Below are 27,413 nucleotides of genomic sequence, written 5' to 3'. Positions count from 1 at the left end.
AAACACGTTCGGTCCTGTCAACCCTGATCGGCTTGGGATTAGTATAAGCAAAGAGACCACCTCCCACTTCTTTGGCTGGCCTTGAAGCTGATTCCTTACTCTGTCCATCACTTTACCTCCCCCAAACACCAGTCATCAGAGTCTCTCAGTTTGGGCGCTGGAGCAGATATTACTCATGGTTTAGAGCCTTGGTGGGAGGAGGACTGTGAAAAAGTGAGGAACAATGGGTAGCAGCCCTCCTTTATGGAACCCTCAGGGAATTGGAGGAGGGGAAATGAGAGTTTGTGAACTGATAATTACAAAAGAGTAAGTTAAAGTAAGATGTGAAGATTTTCTGAAGTAGAGTGAATGAAATACACTGACAGGGACCTCCTACCATGGCTTATTAGATAGTGGTTTATTATTACTATTTTTAAGTTGCTATTTAGGAAGACAGAGTGAGAGGCAGAGATGTAGGTAGAGAGTGAAGCAGGCTTCCTGCGGGGAGCCGGACCTGGGACTTGATTCCAAGACCGGGGGCTCATGACCTGAGCCAAGGGAGACACTCAACCAATTAGCCACCCAGGTGCCCCTAGTTAGTGATTTAGTCTTTGATCCTAAATTCAGTAGTTTTAAGGGAGACTTTGAACTGGGATCTTGGGATTTTCAGTTCAGTAATCATTTTGAAACCTCCGATGACCAGTTATTTTTCAGTGCTTTTGGGGCATATCAGCCACCAATTTTTTTTCAGCCACCAATTTTAATTAACTTTGTAAACAAAGTGTCCTTTTTAATTGTCTCTTAATATTTGGATTTTGCCTTCAGGTAGGCATATTTTGGATAGCACACCTAATGCATTCATTTCTCCCTCCTCAGTCTTAAAACTGAGACCACAGGGAAAGAAGGTACAAGAGGCACTATGAGTGTAATTCTTCTCTGTGGCTAGAGAGAAGAAATGTTTACCTTAGTCTTCTCAGCTTTTGAGAAGCCAGGAGGAACAATCTAGCCCCAAGGTCAGGGGAGATTTGAGACTGGTGATTCCCTTGATCCCTTCTTGGATGCCTGTGGAAGTCAGATCTTCTCTTGCTTCCGCATCTGTGCATCTCGTTGTCCTACTGACTTCCCTAAAAGTAGCCAGTTGGGCTTTGCTCTGCTTCACATGCTCTTTTGGTCTGGGTTATCAGAGCCTTCCACAAGAAAACAAAAATGGCCTACATAAGCTTAGGTACCAGATTGTCTCCTGAAACCCAGAAGGAGACATAATACTTGCAAGAATGATTTAATTGTGGCTCCTCCTGAAGCAAGTGACTAGGAAGAGCTATTTAAATTAAAGTAATATTATTATTACTCACGTCACAATGGGTTTCAAGTTATCCTGTCCTTGTAGTTAATAACGAGGTTCTGTGAGGCATGTAATCCTGATGCTCAGACAAGATAATGTGAGGATTAGCTGGTGCAAAACCAGAGGCATCTCTTCATGCATAGAGTCGCCAACTGGCCCATTAGTTCATATTCTCTTTGGACATAAACCAGGGTGTCCCATTCGCACATGGGAAGAGACTCCTAATTCCAGAAGACTGTTCTACCAATGGAGGAAGTATCCTACCTTTTGTATCTGTGCAAATGTGAGCACATTTTCCAATTTTGCTTTGAGTCATAAATGTCAACGAATTATACTATTGATATTTTCCAGGGTCACAGCAAGAGCGACAATAAACTTAACTCTCTTGATGAGTATCCTTAAATAATTGTATCCTTGTTTTTCCTGCTTAAGTAGATATTAGTAGGGAGGCATTTTTAAAAGCCGAATCCTCCTCTCTTCAGTTTTTTTCTTAAGACGACCCACTTCAACAGTTTATTTTGTTAGCAGTCAGTGGTCCAGAAGATATTTTGGGTTACACTTTGTGCAATGGAAAATTCATAGAGACACTGTTTTGTCAACAGGTGATTGTATCCTTACTATTAATGATTATAGTGAGTTTTGGTTTAAAATTTTACAATGTTCTGGAATTTAGCATTGAAGTAAAATGAAAAGAGGGCTATAGTGTTAACACTATTTTTGAATATTTAGGAGCCTGTTTTATTCACTGGAACAATGAGGAAAAATCTGGATCCCTTTAATGAGCATACGGATGAGGAACTGTGGAATGCCTTAACAGAGGTAATTTAATAAACATAATTATTTTAAGCTTGTTACCATCAGTATGTGTGTTTGTACCTCTAGAATGTTGCAGATAATAAATGGGAACTTCTTGGTGTAACAGCCTCTGTTCACTACCTGGGAGAGCATTGAAGGCTTGGACACACTTAAAATTTACCTATTAATGATGACAAAAACCAAAAATAAAACATCTCCTATTTTCACTGTAACTTTATTTCTAGAATCCAAAGCAATTCAATACATTCTCTTACTTGTCTTTAGCAAAGTACTAATCTGGGAGTTATATTTATGGGTTTACATTTTGGTGACCAGTTAGCCTACAACATTCATTTTACTTCTTCTTAAGGAAAATCCACTCAATGAAGATAGTAATAGTTTTTCATTATTGACTATAGATAAGGAGAGCATATTAATAAAATGCTTTGAAGTTGTGTAAGAAAGTGTTTATGAAAGTTAATATAATTAGAATGTTTAATAATTATTTTTGGCAAATATGTCATTTTAATACTACTAAGTAAATGTAAGTGGCAGCACCCTGGACCTTTCACTAAGTTTTCATGCTATCTATTAATTTCTACAGGTTTTTCTGTTATTTGTGTAGTCTTTACCATTTGGGTCACTTCTTTGAATTTCCTTGATCTTGCATGGAAAGGATTTTGGCTGTTAGGATGCTCTTGGTTTGTATATTTTGACACTAGTTGTTTTGTGTGTTTGCCCTAATCCTGCAAATTAATTCTAAACTCCTGGATGTCAGAAACCATGTCAGACTTCTAAACCTTAGACGTCTAATCCCTCATGGGATCTACCTCACTCTTTTGTATTTAAAAAGGTGGCACTTAATAAATGGTTGCTAAAGTATTTGATCTCTTCATTTTGAGAACATGTGACTTATCTCTTTAAAAATAATTGCACAGATCCCAGTGACTGATTGCTCACATTATTGTAGTTTTGCATCAGTGTTTGCCATTTCGTATAACCCTTCCAGGGAAAGCTCTAAGCTCTTCCAGTATGTAGATCCACTTTGACTGTGATCAGGCATAATTGGAGGCTAGACAGTTTCCTGCCAGTCATTCTGGTTTCTGAAGGCATGTCACTACTGAGTCTTACACCCTGCTTTCCAGTAACCCTAGGGATTTTATTTTCCTGCATTGCGCCAATTAGTTCACCTTATCCTTCAAGCTTGAAAGCAATTGATCTCTAATTTCATTTAAGTTTGTGAGTCTTCCTCTAGTGAAATTCTAGAAGAAAAGAGGTGAGCAGAACAGTTAGCTATCAAGTCTAAAGAAAAATAGGACGATCCCTTTCTCTCCGACTCCTATGACAAATTTCATAATTGTGATGCCATTGGGACACACCTTAATTAAACAGGAATTACTGGTAAATTATTTTTCCCTTTGTTTCAGAGCTTGCAATCTCTCCTCATAGATTCTCAGGTAGCAAAATTACTCTAGAACACACTGTCACGGGACCAGAAAGAAATGTTAATTAGGAAACAGATCCTATAAGACAGATCCTATAAAAACTATCTCAGAACTTTGATCATAACATTCTTTTCTTTTCTTTTTTCTTTTCTTTTATTTTGAGAGACACACAGAGAGAGAGGCAGAGACATAGGCAGAGGGAGAAGCAGGCTCCATGCAGGGAGCTCAATGTGGGACTCAATCCCAAGACCCTGGGATCACACCCTGAGCCAAAGGCAGCCACTGAGCCATCCAGGTGTCCATCCCTATGCTTATTTTTTTCTGCCAAAATTAAAATAAAATTTAGTAGCCTGTCAGAATTCTAAATATAATGTGATGGAAGTGGTTTTGTAAGCTCTACCTTTAGTTTCTTTTGACTACATTTGGGACTTCCTTAAATAGAAATAAACAGGATTGCTGCACAAAGTGAGGTGTGTAGTTTTCATGTGTTGCTTCTGGAATTGACCTCATTGCTTTAGTGGTACCTCTTTGAGTGAGAATTCATCCCATAGTTGTGTTTCTCTAGGAATTATTTCTTCCTGACATGTATATTTTTCAACAAAAGATTTGGTAGACTTTCTTAAAATATGGATATAGCATTGTATTTACAGTATGATTCAAACTGTTTTACTAGCATATAGATTCTGAAGCGTGTACTTAAGAAAGGCATCAAAACATAAATGTTGCTTATTTTGGGGATAATAGAAAAATTAGGATTTTTTTCCCCCCACTCCGCTTTGGCTTTTCTGAGTTCTCCAGATTTTCTCCCGTGTACATTATTGCTTTTATTCTCTGGATCATACTCTTGGCAGATGAAGTACTACAGACTTCATAGTATTTATATGGGTTTCACGACCCTATTCAGAGAAGTTGGGATCATTCTGTAATAGATTAGGTAGCACCCTTCACCTGGAATCCTTCGAATCTCCCGGCCTCTCAACTGTGGACAAAGAACCTACCTTCCCTAAAACTGTAATCAGGATGTAATATATGTGCATTTACCTGGAGAAACACCATATAGACGGTGCAGCATACAAGTGCCATTCAGGCTCTTTTCAATTTATCGTGTTCCGTCTACCCACCGTCTTCACGGCTTGCTTCTTCCCATTGTGTCCAAACCTGAGCATCATCACCAGACCTGGTATCTTTGGCAGCTCCCTTAAAGGTAGACCAACCACCCCAGTCAGATGCTTTACAGATGATGTCGAGCTGCAAACAGAACCCTAATTCACAGGGTTGACCTGAGAGCCAGTATGAGAGCACTACTATTTTTCTCCTCTTTAAGGACTTCAGTGAAGGGATGCCTGGGTGGCTCAGTTAGATAAGCTTCTGCCTTCAGCTCACTTCATGATCCCGAGGTCTTGGGATCGAGCCCCCAAGCTCAGTAGAAGCCTGCTTTTCCCTCTGCTGCTGCTGCTCCCCCTGCTTGCACTTGCTCTCTTCTCCATCAAGTAAATAAATAAAATCTTAATTTTTTAAAAGCCTCCAATTAAGGTTTTTCTTTTCTTTTCTTTTTTTTTTTTTTTTTTTTTTTTTAAGGTTCTTGTGTTTCCCACTCCTCTCCTAGATGAGGTAGACGTTTGAAGGGTGGCAGTACTGTGCATGCTGCCCATCTCATCTGGGCTCTTTTTTCATAAATTTAAAAACAGCCATAAACCAGACATTAGAAATTAGTGGCAATTGGGACACCTACAAAGCACTGGGAGTTCTTAATATAAGTAATGACTGCAAATCAAGCAATTTATTATCCAAGGGGCTAAAAGATCATAATAGATATACTGCTGAGTGTCCAAGTTTTGACACTTCTTCTAAACAAAACAGCACCAAACAGTTTTATTACTGGGATATGCAATTAAGAGTAGGGGAATGTCCTGTTAGAACTAGGGAGAAGTTGTCTATTTATGCTCCACACTGGTGGCACCTCTATTAGAGTATGAGTCTTTCTCATATAGGAAACTAAGCCCGAGAACTCTGAGCCTCAGCAGTGTGTGCATGGGGAAATGTACTGCAGCTCTTGCTTTAGTGATGTTGTATTTACATTTCTCTGGAGGCCATTCATTTTGATCAATCGGCTTCCCCTTTACTTCATTACTATTGGTTTAGTTCTAATAAAAACTTTTGTCCACCTGTTGGTTGATTGCATTTCAGAGTGTCTTCTCTCTCCAGTTCACATCAGCCTTTGTGTTTGAAAAGAAAATTCAACAAAATGTGGAGATCGTGTGACATCGGTGTTAGCCTAGTATGAGGGATCCTAGCACCTACTAGATTCAGCCCAGATACGGGGTTACTCTGACAAGGTTTACTATGATGGAAATGGGTGTCTTGTAAATTCAGCTTATTATTTTCAGTTTTGGTGTAGTTTATTATTTTCTTTAGCTTAAAAATAATCCTAGGGGATCCCTGGGTGGCTCAGTGGTTTTGCACCTGCCTTTGACCCAGGCGTGATCCTGGAGTCCCGGGATTGTGTCCCACATCGGGCTTCTTGCATGGAGCCTGCTTCTCCCTCTGCCTATGTCTCCACCTCTCTCTCTGTGTCTCCCATGAATAAATAAATAAAATCTTCAAAATAAAAAAAAAAAAAGCAAGCTAGTAAGCTGTCATCTGCGTCAGGCAAGCATGAAGTTATCTCTTCAAAGTCAAGATACCAGCCTTAAGAAAGACCCATTGGCTTCTATAGATACTGCCAACATCAACTCAGAAGGAAAAGCTAGTGAAAGCCACGATTGGTTCCATCACCTGGGGGTGTGATAGGTTTCATGAATAGGTTTCATCAAAAGAATCACCTGTATTCTTTACAAAAAGGCCCTCCTCTTTGTAGGGAATGGGGTTGATTAAGCCGAATTCTTCCATTTCATAATTTTAGTGCAAGGTCTGGCCACCACCATCCGGTTTTTATACTTTAGATTTTATATGCCTTTCATGCTAATGTTGAGTACCAATATCATATTGAAATCTAACTCAGATTTCCCATTTCTGTGGTTTGGCTTCCATCTTAAGCACAATAATTCTATTCACACAAGTGTTTCAGCATTTAGGATCGCTGTCAAAATATTGCTCACTCACCTTGTGTTTTGTCATTTGATACTTATTTCTGTGTCCCTCCTTATTGGCCACCACCCATCAATCTATTGGTCTCTTAATTTGAAGTACATTTACTGTCTGTTCTCCAGCTCTCAAGAATAGCATGAGTTTGGTTCTTATTCTGTAAAATTTCCCCAAACCAAGTATTCATGGGGCTGAGCTCTACCACTCAGTGTGATTTCAGATTATTTTTGGTGTTTAAAAGGTTTTTTTGTTTGTTTGTTTGTTTTTTGTTTTTTTGGAAATTAAAATCTTAGATAGGGATCCCTGGGTGGCGCAGCGGTTTAGCGCCTGGGGCACGATCCTGGAGACCCGGGATCAAATCCCACATCAGGCTCCTGGTGCATGGAACCTGCTTCTCCCTCTGCCTGTGTCTCTGCCTCTCTCTCGCTCTCTCTCTCTCTCGTGTGACTATCATAAATAAATAAATAAAAAATTTTAAAAAAATCTTAGATAGAAGATAGATTAATATAAACAGTATCTAAACTCGGAGGCCAGGGGAAATAAGATCTGATGTTGGACCCTGTTTTCTTTCACTGCAAAACATGAGTTTAAAGGAAATGTACTTGACTGGTCTAGCAGTATGGACTAAATTTGGGAAGGAGCCATTTCCAAAATGGTTCCAGGTTTGCTAATATATTAGGTGTGGTTTCCATTGTTTAAATTTGTTTTGTTTTTGCCATTAAAATCTTCCAAAATGAAAATGTGCTCACACATTTCTGTCTTTTGAGAACCACACTTCCTGCAATAATGAAACAATTTTTTTCTCCTTTTAGTGCACTAGCTCTTATGTACACAATGTATTCTGGGAAACTTGACTCAAGCATGATGATCCTTTTAACTTTTTTTAATTGTTTAGACTACACTTAGGGAAATAGCTGATAGCTTCAGTTTTTTGAGGGATTTCTGTAATTCCAAGGAAGGAGTTCCTGGTGGATGTCACATGGCAGAGATGGGGGATAATGATATGATTTCTTTTCACCAACTTTATTGAGGTATCATTTTTACATAGGAGAAAATTCCCCCATTATATGTGTGATCACTGATGGTCTTTGGTAAATTTGTAGTTAGTTATCATAACTATCCAGTTTTAGAAGATTTAGAAGATTACTGTCACTCCCCCTCCCCACCTCAAATTCTCTTGTGTATTTATAGTTAACTGTCTGCCCCCAGGCAAGCACCATTGTGCTTTTTTGTGTCTTATATATAAATTCCTACAGTTATCTTTTATCTAAAAATTAAGAGGGAGCATTTTAAATTATTCCTTGTTTTACCTTGAGAATAGCTTTATTCAACATAGTAGTTATTTCTTCATGCATGAACTGATGGTGTCTACTGATGGCAACACAGAACACTCTCAATTCCTTTTAAGATTGTGCTCCTAAGAATAATTCTGTGCTGAGTTGATGGTGTGCGTCTTTTTCAGTAAACAGTAACTGTAAGTAACCCTACCATCCATCATGTGACTGGACATGTAAGCTATTTCTGAGCTCCCACATCCACTTGTCTACTTTTGTAAAGATGTGATTTTTTCTGTGTCCACAGGTACAGCTTAAAGACGCTGTTGAAGATCTTCCTGGCAAATTGGACACTGAATTAGCAGAATCAGGATCGAACTTTAGTGTTGGACAGAGACAGTTGGTGTGTCTTGCCAGGGCTATCCTCAGGAAAAATCGGATATTGATCATTGATGAAGCGACAGCAAATGTGGATCCCAGGTACAGACCTGAGGTTCATGAGCCTTGGAATCCAAATTTTAAATATGGTCAATGGGAAACCTTTAATGATGCTGAGAAATGTTTCTAAGTGCTCTCTTCACCCCAAAGACACCTTGATAAATGTTACATTCTGGGAAACAGGGGAAGCAACCCAAACAAATTACACAGTGTTAATAATATTATTAGGTATCCTAACACAGCTAATTTCCTAAATTCAACTCCTGATAGTTTCAAGCAGTTTGAAGGAAGAATATTAATATGTTACATGCAAAATAGGAAGTTTCTATATAGGTTTTTTATACTCCGTTTCTCAAGAAGACCATGTCTTTGTCTCTTAAAATCATTATGAAAATGTCTTGTGATTGTTTTAAGTCTTAAGTCTGGTTTTCCCCTTTTACTGAACTAAATCCGACTCCTTTGGTTCCAGAACTGATGAGTTAATACAAAAAAAAATCCGTGAGAAATTTGCCCACTGCACTGTGCTAACCATTGCACACAGGTTGAACACCATTATTGACAGCGACAAGATAATGGTAAGACCCTCACCTGTGGGTTTCCAGGTGTTTCCATTTATGTTCAGTTTTTCAACTTAACTTTCCTTGTACAACCTGATAGAAATTTCCAATAAGTTAGTTTTCTGTCATTTTTCCTGTCCTTCCTGACAGTAACTCTGTACTTAACTATACCTTCAGAGTGTACTGTTAAATAACATAATAATTTCATATTTCCATATTAGAAGTTTCTTTGAATTGTCCTTTTCCTTGAAGATGGCCAGCCATGGAAATATTTCAAATCCAAGATCTAGCCTCCTCTTACAGAGTCATAAAATACTCATTGTCACCGTGTCACTGTTGTTTCAGTATTTTGAATTCTCTCTCTCTCTCTCTCTCTCTTTTTCTTCTTTTTTTTTTTTTAATTTTTTTTTTAAGGTTTTTATTTATTTATGATAGTCACAGAGAGAGAGAGAGGCAGAGACACAGGCAGAGGGAGAAGCAGACTGCATGTGGGGAGCCAGATGTGGGACTAGATCCCAGATCCCAGGATCACGCACCCAGAACCAAAGGCAGATGCCCAACTGCTGAGCCAGCCAGGTGGCCCAAGTATTTTGGGTTCTATCAATCAGAAAATTAGCCTTTCATTTCGGCTGGTGAGCGGTTGTTGGTTAAGTTGCAAAATTTCTTGGCTATTGAGATGTTCGCAAGATGTAATGTTAGACGGCAGTCTGAGAAGAGAGGCCCAAGTCCAAAACACCGAATATTTCAAAGAAAAAATTTAATATAGGGGATTTAATATAAGAATTGGAGGTCTGAAAAAGTGGAAGGGAGGCACCAGGGTAATAATTTTTGGACGCACCTGAACACCAGGACAGATCTCCGGACCAGAGCATGGCAGAGGAGAGACCCTGAAGACTCCTATGCTCAGATTTCCAAGGAGAGCCACTGTCCAGCTGCTGGTCACATCTGTGAGGGGCACCATGAGGCTAGTTCTCAGTGTGTGTTCTAATGGATGCTGGGGGCTGGTGCCAGGTCCCAGTCCCTGGGTTATGTTGCAGGACTGGCATAAACGATGGCACCCATTTGCTTCATTGCCCACCGTCAGTATCCCCTCTCATACCCCCTGCTGGTGGAACCCAACAGAGTACCCCTGGTCCAAAGTGTCTCTGATTTGGGATTTGCAGAAACCAGCCTCAGCATCTCAGGTGTGACTGTAGGATAGAAGGTGGATCTGAGGCTGCTGAGACTAGATAAGCATCCAGCAAATCTCTTCCCTGGTTATCCGGGGACCGCACACTTGGCAGGCTCTAAGCTTTGGTCTCTAGGTATCTATCTGCTGTCTTTTAGATTTGATTGGCTCTTTCATTCATAGTAATTTCATCTTTCCTTTTTTATTTTTCTTTCCTTATTTTCCCCCTCCCTCTCTTCATTTTGTCTCTATCTTCCTCTCTTTTCTCTTTTGTCTCCTTTTCCTCTGTTGCTTACTCGTTTTCAATAAATCTTAGGATGTGGCTTTATAAAATGAGAGGAAGTCATCCCTCAAAGGAAAAGTGTTTAGATGCAAATAATCTGGAGGAATGCTCAGGCTGAGTCCCCATTTGTGGCAACAGGCTGAGTTTTACCTGTCTCGTAGACACTGACCATTGTTACCAGACACCATGGTATCCAGTGATACTTTGATCAGTGGTGAAGCAGTAAATAAATAAAGAAGGCCTGTATAGTGTATGAGAGGCAACAAATGGAGTTAACCCGTGATTTTGATGATCTGTAGTAAAAAGGTTAATGATCAAGAATAAATAATCAGTAAGATCCAAGCTTCCTTATGTCCGGTGAAAACAAAGCTGTCTCCTTTGAATCTTTCAGGTAGTTTCTGCAACAGTCCCTCCTACGCTGCTTCTCATGCACTGTCAGGTGGGATCATTAGTGCAGGGGCTTATTTGGGAGCAATGAGAAATTCCAGATTCTCCATGATGAAGCACTATCTTCCATGTTAGCACTCCCCAGACCAGGACATGTACAGGAATGAGATCTGACGGGGCAGACACAAGAGTTGGGTATTCCCAACCTAAGGGATGCTTTAGGATGCTTTAGGATGTGGCCTACCTGGACTAGAACATCACAGTAGGAAGCAGGTCACTCCACCTGACTTCCATGAGCTACCCTGTGACATTCCATGATGGCCTGACAGTGACTCTTAAGATTCCAGAAACATTTAGCATCATGCATCCTTATGCCTTCATTTTGTGTTCTTAAGTAGTAATTGGAAAAATAACCTTTCATTGCCATTTGTTTCCCATCACTGTGTTCTCATCTCTTGGCATTGAATGGCACACATTATCCTCACAGTAGGTTGAGTGAAGCGATGAAGCTTCCCTGTCTGACGTGCTTTGTGAAGCTTTGGGGCCAGAAGCCGCAAGCTGGGCTGATCTCCCGTTCTGTTGGGGGCTGGTCCAAATAAAATCCTTGCTCCTAAATGTACCATATAGATTTATTTTTGGTTTTGGTATGACCACAGTGATGGTAGCTTCTTTGTTTCATCTCCTTCTTAGAAATACTTAGAATAAAAAAAAAAAAAAAAAAGAAAGAAAGAAAGAAATACTTAGAATACTGTGGCTCTGGAATGCATGATCGGTTAAGGAAACACCAAACGACAGAACTCCCAGACTCTTTAGCTGGTCCTTCCTTAATCTTACCCATCAGCACCTGACCCACGGCTGGAAACTTCTGTATCCTCTTTACCAGTCAGCTTCCTTGCCATTATCAGAATAGGTCAATTTGTGGAATGCATTCCTTACCAGTATCTCCTGGTAAATTTCAAGAACCTCAGATTTTTCTCTTGGGCAGTTTCTTTGTCCAAGTCCTCAATGTGGTTTGGCAGAGCACTTTACAGCCCCTCCCTTCCTTATTGTCTTGACCTCACTCTCTCTGCTCTCCTGCTCTCCCTCTTTCCTTAAGGAGGGAGTTGAAACCCGCATATTTAAGAGTTAAAACTCTGTTGTCTTTGGGTTCAACAGGATGCTGGCAGCTCGGACTAAGTCTCCAGGAATGGAAATGATGAGAAGGTTGGATTGGGGGCAGATAAACAACAATATGATGGGTTGAGCCTGGCATGTGAGGGAAGGGTTCTGAGGTCTGGTGGAGTTGGGGGAACTGAGGGGGAGAAGTCGGTTTGGAGATGAGAAGTACAAGTTTCTCTTCAGAGCTTATGACCTGTGCCCAGAGGGACCTTAATTTTGTGGTGAATTTTCCCATAGGGTTGCCGCTCCAGTGATTGGGGGGACCTTCAGTCTGGGGCTCCCACCATGGGAGGTCAACATGGCCACTTGCTTCCATCTTGGTCATAGCTGGTTTTGGTTGCTGGCTCCTTTGACAGGGAATAGCAGGATTAGACCTCAGGGGACCCAGGTGGCGTGCATTCCCTAGCCTCATCATTGGGGTCTTGTCCTCTGTACTCCATCCACTCCGGGTGGAAACCTATTTTATTGTAGAGTTTCTGATTAGCATTTGGCTTTTAATCCAGCAAAACACCATAAATAATGTTCTTTTCTCAAACTTTTAATTTGGGGTACATTTTTTTTTTCTTGCTGGCTTTAGAAATACCCATTTCCTTTCCACAAAACAAGGGATGGTCTGTTCTGTTATTCTGAAAGCTTTAGGGCCATGGAGGCGAGTCAGTCAGCTACAAGGCCTGCTCTTCTGGAGAGTGGAGAGTGGTGTGGCAGGTGTTGGTGGAGGGTGGCAGCCAGCCTCGGGGAGCGGCTGTGTAAATGACGGACGCTAATGAAGGGCATAACCAACAGCCCTGTCATCGTAAAGTCGTGTAATTGCACGTGCTCACGGTGTAATAATTACATTTTGTTGCACTGGTGAATACTTCTGCACAAAGACGAATGGATATGGTTTTGTTTACTGTAAGTAAATCAAACAAAAGGCTTGTTGGGAAACAACTGTGACCTAATTAATAGCTTTGTTTATGTGTTGGCTCTCCAAAGGGATTTACCCAGTTTTGGTTCATTAAGCGCCATTAATGTGTTAGGCTTAGAATTCTATTTTACAAAGATGTTCTTTCAATTTTAACTTTATTAAACATGATGTAGTCATAATGACAGCTAATTTAATCTTCCTCATTTGCTCAGTTGCCACAAAACAGTGGAGCAAGACAGACAAATTAGAAATCCTCTTTCTCCTAATACTCACCACTATCTCTGCGTTAAAGACGGCTTCTTCCCTGTAGTTTGAGGATTAGTTGGTTACTTGTGACCTATCTTCTCTTCAGCTGGTGGTATCACTTTTTCCTCTTCATTCTTGCGTACCCTCAACTCCTGACAGTACCCCTACCCCCCACCCCCCATCCCCCCACCCCCCACCGCATTGCTGCCTGGTTCAGCGTTTTCACCATTGAGGGTTAAGGAGTTCTAGAGAACGAAAAGCTGGGGATGAGAAGCCCAGAGGCCACCTCTTCTACTTACAGTCCATTTTACAATTTTGTAGTCTTTACCTTTCTTCCTCAACTCCAGGCTCTCTGTATCTTTTTTTTTTTTTTTTTTAAAGATTTTATTTATTTATGAGAGGCAGAGAAATAGAGAAGCAGGCTCCCCGCATGGAGCCCAATGTGGGACTCAATCCCAGGATCCCAGGATCACAACCTGAGCCAGAGGCAGACGCTCAACCAATGAGCCACCCAGGTGTCCCTCCAGCCCCTTTTAATTGAGTTTTTTCCAAAGACCTTAAACCCAGAAACGGTTGTAACATACCACCCCCCCCCCCCCAAGCCTCACCATCCACCTTGGAAAAGCAAAAAAACAACAACTCCAAACTAAGTGGAGTTTTATTTCAATTCTTTTTTTCACCTTGATGGAATTTTTCTTCCGTGAGCCTATATCCATGGCCAGAGTTAGAGCATTTCAGAAGAGAAATGGTCCTCAAACAATACACCAAGAGATTTCATTCAGGTTTTCAGAAGGAAAGATAACTACTAGGAAGGTAGAAAGCACAATCTCAGAGAAAAAATACTTGGGGAGGGGGTGGGTGCCTACATATGACAGCATGAATTTGGGGGAGCAGCTCAGGTGGCTGCTGTGACCCAGCCTTCAGTCCTCTTCCCTAAGTGATGGTGGTTGACCACTTCAAGACCTAAGAAAGGATTCTGAGTAATACTTGCCACAGTATCTTATCACAGAGAAAATCACAGGCACCCATCTGACCAGTCAGGGACCCAACATCCAAGGCTGGGTAACTGTCCCTTTGCCTCTGGGTCAGCAGCCCACCAAAAGCAAATGTCTGAAACTCTGATCCTTTCACTCTAGTTGCTGTTCAGTGGGATCTCCCTTCATTGGTTGTTGTCATCTCTTTGCTCTTTGTCAGTTTTCTCTCTCCCCATCCCTCCCTCCCAGCCTCTCCCTGCAACCACCCCGCTATCACTGATGGCATCCCACCATTTAAAATGGATTAGATTATTTTGCAATTGGTCCATTTAACTTTTATCTCTAGGACAGCTACCCAGAATATCTGCAGATCCTCAGGCCTGATAAGCACATCTTCATTGAGTTTCTGTAACTGACTGACTGAGTCATCCAATATAATGTATTTTTCCTTAACCTGCTAGAGAGCACGAGTGATTTGAGGTTGGCGTTCCTGGAGAGATGCTGGCACCATGAGATTGCTCCCACCCCTGCTCAGATGTGTGCTTTCATTTGTTGTTGACCTTGGCTATTGGAGAGTTGGGGGCATAGCAGGAAAACACAGGAACCTTTTCTTATATAAAAGATGTAAAAGATGTTAAAAATAAGAACTCAGAATTATACCTGTTTTTCTATACGTAACGAAAATCTGGAGTTGCTTCCTTCGTGTTTTAGTTACTCTCAAAGATCTGGAATCTTTGCTCAAGCCAGTAATATAAAGGTGAAATGGGTTCAGTTGGGTTCCTGGACTGCTCCCCAAGAGGCACTGTAGCACCTGGACCATGAGTCTTGGTGGCTCAGCACTCCTGTTTCTGCCAGAGCTCTCTCCTCTTTGACTGTCCCTTGTCTCATTTCTGTCTGGCTGTCCCTCATGTCTCCCCTTCTTGCCCACGCAGCAACCTGAGGGATGTAGTCCTCTGAGTCTCTGTCCCTAGTATTGCCATCCTGGTATCCCATCACCCGATTCCGAATACCAGCTACACCCACTCCTCACTTGATCTCACCCTGAAGTCCTATCAGACTATAGCACTGGGCAGTCATGTCATCATGCCCCAAATTTAGTTTCCTTTGTATTTAACTTTTAGCCAGTTTCCTTTGTATTTAATTTTGTGTGCCTACTCCTCAGTGCAGAGATGCAACAGAAAACAAGGGAAACTGCATCATCCTGCCCTTAAGGAATTGAGAGACTTGCCTCTGGACCTCTTGGCTCCTGTTCTCTGGGTCTGGAATGACCACTGTCCATCCTCAGCCCCACTTCACTTCTCTGTGTTAGCCTACCCATTCTTTCAGGCTCCATTTAGTAAACTCTCTGTCTTGAAGGTTGTCCTCAGAACCTGTGGCCAGAAATCCTTTCTTCTGCTGCTCAGGTCACCTTTGTGCTTTTTTTCTTGCTTTATAGACATTTGAGCACTTTATTCTCTCAGTATGGACTCCAGAAAGTCAGCCATTATGACTTACTTACCTTTTGCTTCCTCCACAGCATCTCTCAGGATGACATGAATGCAAGTATGCAACAAATGTTTGGGGCATAAATTCATAAATTAATGACAGGTTTCCTCAAATGTGTCTTTGCCGTGTGTTAACTTATGCTTTATTCATCCTAAAAGTTTCATAAAATTGGTTTTCTTTTTCTGTGATTATCCATCTACCAAGCACACAGCAAATAATTTGAGCCCTGAGTATGATAAAAATGCAGTGGAAAGTGGACAGGGGCAAACGTTTGCATTTATAGGCATATTTTTCTTAAATTATATGAAGTCAATATACAATATTATAGAAAGGCATCTTAGAAAATTGAATATTAAAATTCTCATCTCCCTTATTTTGCTTCTGATCATTGAATGGTCATTCCCTGGAAAATGACATGGAGAGGAAAGAATAGGGATTCAGCCCTGGGTTTGAATCCCACCTCTGCCTTCTACTGATTCGGAAGCCTACGGCAAATTACTGAACACATCAGCACCTCAGTCTTCATCTCTGGCTATGGGTTTTTTGGACAGAATGTTGTTTTGCTCATCTTTGAAGTTCCTGTTCCTAGAACAGTGCCTTGGTATTAGGTATAACTATTTCCTGGATAGATCGATGGATGAATGGATGGGAGAGTGGAAAGTAAGAAGTAAGGAATGATAAATGGGTAGATGGATTGAAGGAAGGAAGGAAGGAAGGGAAGAAGGAAGGAAACTGTGTACCCTGTCTACCTTGAGAATTAACAGTGATGTCTATGACATACAATGAGTGTTCAATCCACGGCTATTTTTATTTCTTTTCAAATTCAAAAGACCACTATTTTATTATGAATTGAATTTTTTTTTTTACTCTTAAGGCATTCATTCTTTATTACATTGCATTATATTTAATACTTAGAAGGCTCAAAGTATTTCAACCAAAATAATCTTTTGGTCATTTACATTGCTATCCCTGTTGCTTTCTGAGAGCATCATCCCCCCCTCCCCTGCTCTGCTTTTTCAGATACTGGCCGATTCTGAGAACTACTCATCTCAGTGGCATTTGTGTGTTTTCAGACAATATGAGAGAAAATGGAAAAATTTACTATTCACTCAGATTTCAATAAAGTACAAAGTTGAACATGGACAAAAATATCAGTAATACTTTCATTCCCTTAAAAATTAGTCTTTATGGTCGGAGAACTCATTTTCCACCAACTCTTTATGGGTGATTTTTCAAAAGTTGTTGCTTCTGCACAATATAAGTTCTTCATTGTATGAAGTAATTTGATTCACTTATTTACTTAGTCTTTAAGCATGTGAGAAACCTGTATTTTACAATTGCTTTTTTTCTTCTTCTTCAACATCAGGAGGAGTGGTTATGGTCTATAATGCTATGCTTAAGTAAAATTACACATTCGGGGCATCTAAATTGGCATGCCAAATTATAGGACATTTTAATTATTATGTGGATGTGACAGATTCAATTCTTCTTGAACTCTTTTGAGAAAGCTGCCCTTAGCCGTGATTCACAGTAGTAAACAAAAGATTAACAGGAAAATGCCTTTATGAGACTTAATAAATGTTTCCGATTAAATACCACAGGACAGAATTAACTTCAATCCCTAGATGTGGACAAACAACCTGCGTCCTGCTTGGAGTTTCAGCGTATCCCCTTAAGATAAATTTACTTTAAATACCACCCAAATGAAGACCTAAGTGCCACTTAACATGAGAACTGTTTTCCTAGGTACAGCATTTGGGCCAATTGTTTCAGCCTCTTTCTTCCCGACCAGACCATTAACCAGAGCTACTAATAAGTAGAAATGGAGAGTTAAGAGCCCCTTCCTCTCCCTTTCAATTTCCAATTAGTGGACATATTAATGAGCAATAAAATGGCTGAAAGGCAGGCAGCTGAAGAAAGAGAAAAGGAAGCAGGGAAGATAATTGTGAAAACTGATATTCAGATCCCCTGCAACAGGGACTGTGCTGCCCCCCATGTACCGTGCAGGTCATCATCACTGGAATTTGGAGCTCAGTTTCTTAATTACTTCTTTAGTCTTATCCAAAGAGAAAATTGGATTTCTAGAGATTTCTTCTGTGCAGAGCAATTATGCTAAAGCTGCTTAGGTAGCAGCTCTTTTAGCCAGTCTTTCACTCCCAGAATAATAAGCTCCAACCAAAGCGAATTTGACGATGCACCTTAATCTTGCTGCCAGGGGCATTTTGTCCCCTCTTACTGGCTGACATGTTCTAGGACCCTAAAGAAATTCCAGAAGCTTTTCCAAATATTTCTCAGAGATGCTGTCAGACCAGCTTGGCAATTAATTTGCTGTCAGGCCGCTGCCATCTGTATGACATCACTCTACTTTTTAGGTAAATTGACTTTGATTTTCTGAAATCAAGAAATTCCCCAACTCTGAATGTATGTATAAATAGCCCTCAAACCTCAGAGTCTGAGAGCCAAAAGCACTAACTAATCACAACCCAAAATGCCTTTGGCAGAATATAAAATGCCACAGGTCTGCTGAGTGCCCATAATCATAGTTTAAAACTTTCATTTTCTTCTTTTCCTATAACATTATAATAATAAAAGGTCGGGCTAGGCCTTTGTCTGCTTAGGAAAACGGGGTAATCAGACCATTTAAACACCAGCCAGACCTACCACCCAAATGGATTCTCTCTATTCTCCTTCCCCTGCCCCTTTCCGAAATATTGTCTGAGTTATAATATGTTGCTGCAAAACATTGTGTGCTAATGGGTTTCTTTTCTGCTGATTAACAGGTTTTGGATTCAGGACGACTGAAAGAATATGATGAACCATATGTTTTGCTGCAGAATGAAGAGAGCCTGTTTTACAAGATGGTGCAGCAACTGGGCAAGGCAGCAGCGGCGGCCCTCACTGAAACAGCAAAACAGGTGAGCTCGCCGCAAGGAGTGGTAATTAAGGTTCCTTGCAGCCGTTCACTCCGTGCAACCTGGCACCGGGGGTGCTGTAACAAGCACCCTGTGCCCTTTTCAATTATAAGCCTTCAGAGACAGCGCTTCATGGCTGGGTCTTAACAACACGTCCCAGGTTGAAGTCAGGTCTGCTGAGAATCGGCAGAATCCAGTGGGGGCGCGGGGGTGCCACAGGTGTGCACGCTTACATGTGCGGGCACGTGGGGCGCGCTGGTGCACGGACACGCGGGGACCCGGAGCACACCGTGGCGTGCTCGGGTGCGCGGGCGCGCGGGGACCTGGAGTGCACCGTGGTGTGCTCAGGTGCCTGGACACATGGGGACCCTGAACGCATCCTGGTGTGCCCAGGTGAGTGGGCCCGTGGGGACCCTGGCGTGTGTAGGCACCTGTGCCTAATTGCAGAGAGAGATCAGATTCCAAAGAGATTTCACATGTTCCATTCTGTGGGTTCAGATGTTCCCGTGGCACAGAATGTTCACATTTCCCGGACCCATTACATTTCATTCTAATTGGTGATCACCTTTGAGATGCAAATGTGGTCACTGAGCATTCAGAAAATTTCGAGAGTTGGGGGAAAAAATGTGGGATATTTTCTCTCGGGGCTAGGAAGATCTACCAGGGAAACGTGTAGGTTGCTTCTCTGTTTTATTATTTGTGAAGAAAACTGCATGATACTGCCTGACACATCCTACCCAGGTTTGTCCTTGATTCTTGGTTGTTTTGAATTAGGCCTAGTGTTCTCCTTATGCTTCCTCTGCCTTCTAGATAATGAAATTGTCATTGGGACAGTCAAGAATCTATACTATCCTGATGCTACCGTCTGAATGGTGCTTGAAGGTTTATCAAACATTTTCACAGAGATGATGTGTGCGAAAGTACTAAGCACTGTGTATGGTCAGAAAAAGGTGCTCTATGAGTAACATTCAGATTATCTGGTATCTTTCCTTTTTTTTTATATAAATTTTTATTTATTTATGATAGTCACAGAGAGAGAGGGAGAGAGAGAGGCAGAGACACAGGCAGAGGGAGAAGCAGGCTCCACGCACTGGGAGCCCGACATGGGATTTGATCCCGGGTCTCCAGGATCGCGCCCTGGGCCAAAGGCAGGCGCCAAACCGCTGTGCCACCCAGGGATCCCTATCTGGTATCTTTCCAATAGCAATAATGGAGTGTCTCATTCTACAGGTGTGATGTGAAAACTGAGAGCTGCTTTAAGGACTTGGCTAGTGTCCGGCCTTACCTATAACTCTTTCTGATACAAGGTGGGAGTTGGGGGAGGAAAGGAAAGTCAGGTGTTCTTACCACTTGAGATACATGGCTGGGGTGGAATGAGACCTGCAGTCTTTTGAGGCTCCCCATCAGAACTGTTTCTGTCTATGCATTATAATTATGGGGGTGTCTCCCTTTTCATCCTTTTCTGCATTTACCGGATTTTCACTGTAAGAAAGAATTGTGTAATATCTTAAGTATCTGGAGAATATCTGTCCCAATATCTAACAGTACTTACATATGAGAGATTTATCCAAAACACAAACTAAATTCTCTTCTGTCACTGCTTCATCTCTCATCCCTCCTTATAAATAAAGAGCTAGACTTCCACAGGGGATTTCTTTGAATCCTGCTTGCATCCTCAAGAACTCCTCAATGTGTATATATGTGCACAGTGTTATGCTGGGAACTAATATGTCATATATGTTCCTTAGTCAACCCCAGTATAAATCCAAGAATTGAAAGGAGGAGAGATCCTCAGTTTATATGCTGAGCCATGTGGAAGAACAGGATGAGGCTCTGATACTTGTCATGCACCATGTACTATGCTGTGATACAGGTTCTCTTGTCTTGGTGCTGATTTAAGAGGCCGGGACTTTCAGAGAGAAAGGAAATTGTTTAGAGTCACACAGTTGGCTGAATAATTGGTAGAATTAGAATTCAAACCAAGGGCTAGGGATGAGGAAATCTGTGTCCTGAACTTTTCATACATCTTTACAATTTACGTGAATATAGAAAAGTTACATGTAGAGCGCTGTATTGCTTTCATGCCTGAAATTGAGTGCTTTCATCTCTTAGATATCTCCCAGGCAGTGTTCCCCTCATAACACCCAGCCAGCCAGTCATTGGGGATCCCCTGTATAATCTCGTAAAACAGCCAGGAATCTCACAAACCCCTTTGTTCTTTGACCTCAGGCATTTCACATCAAACAGATGTGTCCCCACCTACAAGTCAAAACCTCCATTTTAAAAATGTGTTATCATGGTATATTATCAAGACGTTGAGTAATGAGAAATAAATCACAGATAGTTCCAAATAACGCAAGATAGTATATAGTTCAACATCCTCATTTTACAAGTGAGGACACTAGGACCCTTAGAAGGAAGGTGGCCCTACCCTATGTTAACTCTAGCTTGCAGCAGACACAGAATTAGAAATCAATTCTTTTAACATGTTTTAATGCAAGTGTAACATATGTACAGAAGTGTTCATAGATCACAGAGTTAGCAGTCTTGTGGCTCCTGGTGCAGTAATCCTTCACCTCATTTAACAATATTAATAGTGTTACATTTGGGTAATTCTTTGTGTGTATGTGTTTTTGTATGTTTGTGTTTGTCTTGCTCTCATTTTTTAAAATATAAATTTAATTACTTAACATAGTTTGTATCACCCAGTTACCCCATCCCCCTTTCCCCTCCCACAACCCTGTTTGTTTCTTATGACTGAATCTTTTATGGTTTGTCTTCCTCTCCGATTTTGCCTTGTTTTGTTCTCCTCTCCCTTCCCCTATTATCCTGTTTTGTTTCATAAATTGCACATGAGTGAGATTGTATGATAATTGTCTTTCACTGATATACTCATTTCAATTAGCATAATTCCCTCTAGTTCCATCCACTTTGTTGCAAATGGCAAGATTTTTTTTTTTTTGATGGCTGAATAGTAGTCCATTCACACACTACCTCCTCTTTAGCCATCCATCTGTTGATGGGCATCTGGGCTCTTTCTGTAGTTTGGCTATTGTGGACATTGCTTTTTTAAATATTGGGGTGCAAGTGCTCCTTCGGATTGCTACATTTGTTTCTTTCAGGCAAATACCTAGTAGTGCAATTGCTGCATGGTAAGGTAGCTCCACTTTTCAACGTTTTGATGAACCACCATACTGTTTCCCAGAGTGGCTGCACCAGCTTGCATTCCCACATTGTAGTAGTTCTTTATCATTTAACTTACATGGTTTTCTCGTGTATGATTTCACTTAATCCTCATGGTGGTTCTTTGTTATCCCACTTTGTGGATGAGGAGACAGGATTAAGGACTCCCCTAAAGCCACAGAGCTGGTCAGTGGAGAGCAGAGGGTGAATTGCTGGCTGAGGCTGAGAGCCGCTCCAGTCCACATGTCAAGTTTCCAAACCCCTCTCCTTTTCTTACATGGTGTTCAAGGTGGGGCCAGGTTCTAATAATGGCAGAATGCCTCTGTGGGATTTCAGTTGTGCCACTGGATCAGGTCCCCTCTTTGGAAAGATGGGAATACATGCCCTAGCTCTCACCCCAGTTGAAGATCTTGTTGACATTACTTCTGCATAGGCTTGGGTCCTCTTAGAACAGGCCATCAGATTGTCAGTTTTTTAAATGTGCGACCATCAAAAATCAAATGCATCACTGAGAACAGTAACAGCAGGAGGATTAGCCTAGGTCAACAAGCTTTCTATTCCTAACAGGTTGATATTCACTCCTTTGAAAAGAAAACTCAGCATGTAGGAAAAGGTACTTCCAAGTCATGTTTTCTTGACTACATTGTTGTTTCTCTTAAAATGTTGGTATAAGCAAGCTTAATCACTCTCTAATTGACCTTCACAGATGATCCATGAAAGAGTAGAGAAAGTACTTTATCCGTATATAAAGATGAAAGGGGCATTAGATGTCTTAAAGCAACAGAAAGGTATTTCTCACAGTTCTGGAAGCTGGAATTTAGAAATGAAGGTGTTGGCAGGGTTGGTTTCCTCTGAAACATCTCTCCTTGCCTTGTAGATGGCCATCTTCTCCCTGTGTCTTAGCTTGGTCTTCCCTCTGTGTATGCCTGTGTCCTAATCTCCTCTCATCTGGGTACCTGTCACATTAGATAAGGACCCACCATGTGACTCATTCTAACTTAACTGACCCTATCTCCATATATACTCATATTTTCAGGGACTGAGGGGTTATGATTTCAACATACAGATATTGAGGGGACATCAGTCCATCACCAAGGTTGAATGCCTTGGATGATGAAGCAGATCTAACTGAGGTTTATTGGAGTTCTTTTTTTCCCAGTGTGTAACAGGTGGCATCTTATCTGTTTGTGAAATCACCTGATACAGCCCCAGTGTTAGGAAATCCCAATATTCTATGCTCTAGGAGCCTGGACCAGTTTGAATAGGTGGAGGAAGGACTTGGCAGCCCCAGGGCCCTATGTGTCTCCCAAGGTCTCTGAGCCAAGGGTCCTTGCTTGTCATGCTAAGATTACAGCACTGACCCACCTTGTCATTCTCTTACTACAGTGATCAGATGAGATGGTATATGCTTACCTGTTTTGAAGAATGCAGAACATTTTACAAATATAAGAACTTAAAAAATTTTTTTTTTCTTAAGATTGTATTTATTGCGGAATCTGCTTCTCCTGTGCTAAATACAGAGAAGAAGCAGATTCCGCATTGAGCAGAGAGCTTGATGTGGGGCTCAATCCCAGGACTCTGGGATCACGACCTGAGCTGAAGGCGGCAGCTTAACTGACTGAGCCACCCAGGTGCCTCTATTTTCTATTTTAAAGTGCTTTTCTTTCTTAGATTCATTTAATGCACCTATCTCCGAATACAAGCTTGTTTAAAATAGCTGTTGCATCCCCTGCTTTTCACTTTTTCATTTCCCTTGTATCTCTTTGTCTTTTAGTATCAGATTATAGATATATCTCCTATAAATGGCATGTTATTGAGTTTAACTCTGGGATTTAATTTTAATCCTTGACCCTTTTTAACAGATGAATTTTATTCCATTGTCATTTATTGAGATCATAGATATATTTTATCTAATGCTTTCAACTTTTAGTGTTCTCTTTTAAACTTTTTAACTAGTATGTGTTTTTTAAAAGTTTTGTTAGTTTAATTTCTAAGTAATCTCCACCCAATGTGGGGCTCGAATGCATGACCCTGAGCTGAGATCAAGAATTTCATGCTTCACCAACTGAGCCAGTCAGGCAACTGTTTTTTCCCCTTTGTTCATTGTTTTACGTGTTTACGTTTCACTTCTTCTAGGAACACTTTATTATTATTGATTCCCCATTATAAACAATGACACCTCTTCTCTGTTTTTGCTCCAAATAGATTTTAGTTGTTTAAGTAGCTTTCTTTCTTCTATTTACCTTCAAATCTTTAAAAATACTTAAACCCTGTTACTATACTTACTTGTTTCAAATGCTACTTTCTTCATCTCTTAGTTGGCTAAAACCTGTCCTGTAGTATATCGTCTTCCGACTTCAGGTTGTGATCCATTTGTGGGGCTGTGGAATTCGCTTAGTTAGTCATGACCTGCGTGTCTTAAGAAATGAGATGTAAGGGATCCCTGGGTGGCGCAGCGGTTTGGCGCCTGCCTTTGGCCCAGGGCGCGATCCTGGAGACCCGGGATCGAATCCCACGTCGGGCTCCCGGTGCATGGAGCCTGCTTCTCCCTCTGCCTGTGTCTCTGCCTCTCTCTCTCTCTCTCTCTCTCTGTGTGTGACTGTCATAAATAAATAAAAATTAAAAAAAAAAAAAAAGAAATGAGATGTAAAAGAATGGAATGAAAGAAAAAGAACAGCGAATCTTTCATAGTAATAGAAAATATTTCTTGGATGTCCTTTCAGTACAGATGGTGATCTCTACTGAGTCTCAGTATAATATGAAACGTCCTTACTGTTGTGGATGATAGTAAAATTAAAAGATTATAAAAGGGTGCTGTAGCATCCTAAAGGAGGGTTGGTAGGAGTTAGAATCCTTGACTTTACTGCATGCATGAAGTATTTGCTGCATCTCTAATTTAAATGTTCTGGTTATAAAATTCTTGGGTCCCATTTACTTTCACTTAGTATGCTCTAAACTTTGCTGTAAAGTATTCTTTTATTGTTTATTCATGCGGAGAAGTCTAAAGCCAAGTGAGAAGTAACTCAGTCTTCTTTCCTGGATGCGCAAAGGACTCTCTCTCTGTTTTGAAGGTTGTTAGTTTTTTCTAGGGTATCCGGTACTCTGTTGGTCCCAAGCTTCAAGTCTTTTATTTCTGAACATTACCTGAATTAATGACTTTGAGGTTTTTTTTTTAAATTTTTTAATCTCCTCTTTACAAATATCTATCATGTATATGTTGTCTGTTCTTCCCCTTTGATCCTTGTTAATTCTTAGTTTCTAATTATGCTTGCTTTCTCAATACTGTCCTTCATGTCTCATCCATTTTTACCCCAGTGGTTAATGTACTTTTTGCTGCATTCATACAGCTATCCATTTTATGATGCTTTCATATTCTCCTCCACTTTTAGCCTCAGTCAACTCCTGTTTCATCATTTTGTGTTGCTGTGCCTATTTCCAAACTCTCGAATTTCTGTTGTCCATAGATTGCTTGTTCTACATTTTCTTTGAATGTATTGCATTATATTTCTTATATAGTTTTCATCTGGTGAGTATTTACCATATGCTTATCTTGTTCTTTTCTTCCCTTTTTTGTGTCCTTTACAGATGTACTACTATTATATTATTGTTGTTATTGTTGTTGTTGTTACTCCTACTATTCCCTTTTGAGTTTTTCGTGGACCATATGTTTAGGGTAGTGGTGGCTAGGACATTATTTCAGGCCAAAGGGAATCTACTTAACTTAGAAGCTCCTCATGACAGAGAGAGAGAATGTGTGTGTGTGTGTGTGTGTGTGTGTGTGTGTGTGTGTGTAAGCAAGAGAGAGAAATCAAAAATGCATGTTCATTTAGCCTGTCCTCCTTCCTAGTCCGCAAAGATGGGCAATTATTTGCATTTCAGTATCTCTCTTCTCCGAGGGCCTCATCCATGTGCGTTCTCCAGGCAGAGATGGTGATTCTATATGGTTCCTCCTTGACATGCCTTAGATTTCACCAGGCAGTTGGACACCTGTGTTCTCCCACAAGTGCTGAGATCTCCCACAGCCATCTCCACTCTGTCTTACTCCAGCCCCACTGGATCTAGTTGCATTTGGCAGCCCATCCAGATATCTTGCCATTTGGGATATCTGAGGACTCCCAATTTCATCAGAAATGAGCTTGCTTTATTGATTGATTGATTGATTGATTGATTGATTGAATCTCACAGTACCCTTGCTGTTTAGGATGATTTCTGAGAGGACTGGGGGAGGGGAAGTCCATTTCCATTAATGAAAAGGCAGAGGTCGTCACTAACTCTCCAGTACTCTTTAACCTTGGTGACATGCTTGCCAGTGTCTACACTGGAGTTCCACCTGCTGTAAAGATGAGAAGTGTGAGAGTTACTGGAACTGAACCAGGCCCATGCAGTGTAGTAAGAGTGAACAGACAGAGTCTGGAACCAGAATGCAACATATTGAACTGCTGTCTTCTGAATGCAATGTAAATAAAAGCTCTGTTGCTGGCCTTCATCCATGCCTAGGCAGCTCTTACTGCTCTGTTGCTTTTAGCGAGATGTGATTCTGTGATGGTTGCTTTTTTGACAAGCTGGAGTCACACACATACTGAACTTCATTTCAGCCTCCATCAGATGGTCTGTAATGAACCAAACCCAAAAGGAGAAAAAAAGGGACAAGAAACCTAATACTCAATGACCTTACCATCTGCCTGTCTTGATCTCAGACCTACAGCATTGTTTCCTTGAATCTTCCCAACAGTTTTGAGCTGGCATTATTATTATCCCTTTTGCCAAATGGAGAAACTGAGACTGAAGAGCATAAGTACCTGCTCAGAGTGAACAGTGCGTGTTAGCTCTGCAACTTTTGTGGTCTCTCGATGCTTTCCACCTCCCCCGTGACCATATGCACTGAATTTGAGGTGTCTCAGTTCTGTAAAGATAAAGTCACAACAGCCACCAAAAGACCTCTCCTGGCTGTTTTATTTTCCTCATTCAATCAGGGTGATGCTGCTCCTGTCCGGTGACCAGGGGGCCACCTCTCAGAGCGGCCTCTTAATCACACCCGCCACTTACGTGGTGTATCTTCCATCTGCAGTTTGTAGCCAGTAATTAGTTCCTATGAGGTAAGTCACTGTCTCACTTCCCAGGTAAGGCACCTGGTACAGAGAGAGCTTGAGTGATTTTTCCAGAATCAGCAATGAGTCACAGGAAGAGAGAGTAGACATGGGCCTGCCCCTCCCAGGCTGGTATGAGACCCTTCCCTCAGCTGCCTTCATAACCCACTCAGGGAAAGGGGATGCTTTCCCTCTCACTTCTGCTGTTAGCTGGAGTGTATTCCCAAACACATCAACATGGGATGAAGTGAAGGGTCATTTCAAGGATTCTATACATGGGCATTTCACACTTGGAGTGTTTAGTTTCAAGTTTTTCAGACCACGAAGCTGGGGCCCTTTCAGCAAAGCATTGTTAATGATGACATTTTTCTCTGTAAAAAAAAAAAATTACATTGAGCAGATTATAGGGAAAGGAATCAGGTTATTTGGGAGATGCCTATCAAACAGCAGAAAATGAAAATGTATTTTTATTTTATTGACTATTTTTAGTTTCGACAAGAAATAACTATTGTTCTTGGAGTACATAAATATATAACCATACAAAATATGGGTAACATTAAATTTACATAAAAAATTATCCCCCACCCCAAGTTATTATTTTTAAATACTTGCATTATCTCCGAAATAACCTTGATTTTTTTTTTACCCAGTGAGTTCCAAACAATCCTGGGGGCAGTCCTTATTTTTCTCCTTAAGTGACATTTTAATA

At 41.0% G+C, this 27,413-nt stretch overlaps 1 protein-coding gene across 1 annotated transcript in view; it reads left to right on the top strand.

Moving 5' to 3' along the window:
- Positions 1–27,413, top strand: part of ABCC4 (ATP binding cassette subfamily C member 4) — a 247,566-nt gene that overhangs the window by 217,101 nt on the left and 3,052 nt on the right. The window contains 4 exon segments of the mRNA XM_025441091.3: positions 2,051–2,140; positions 8,227–8,399; positions 8,827–8,932; positions 18,303–18,437. Of these exon segments, the coding sequence (XP_025296876.3) occupies positions 2,051–2,140; positions 8,227–8,399; positions 8,827–8,932; positions 18,303–18,437 (504 nt within the window).

This window comes from Canis lupus, chromosome 22 (genome assembly GCF_003254725.2).
Source record: "Canis lupus dingo isolate Sandy chromosome 22, ASM325472v2, whole genome shotgun sequence".
NCBI lineage: Eukaryota > Metazoa > Chordata > Mammalia > Carnivora > Canidae > Canis > Canis lupus.
The sequence above is the reverse complement of the archived record's forward strand: the minus strand, read 5'-3'. Positions and strand labels throughout refer to the sequence as shown.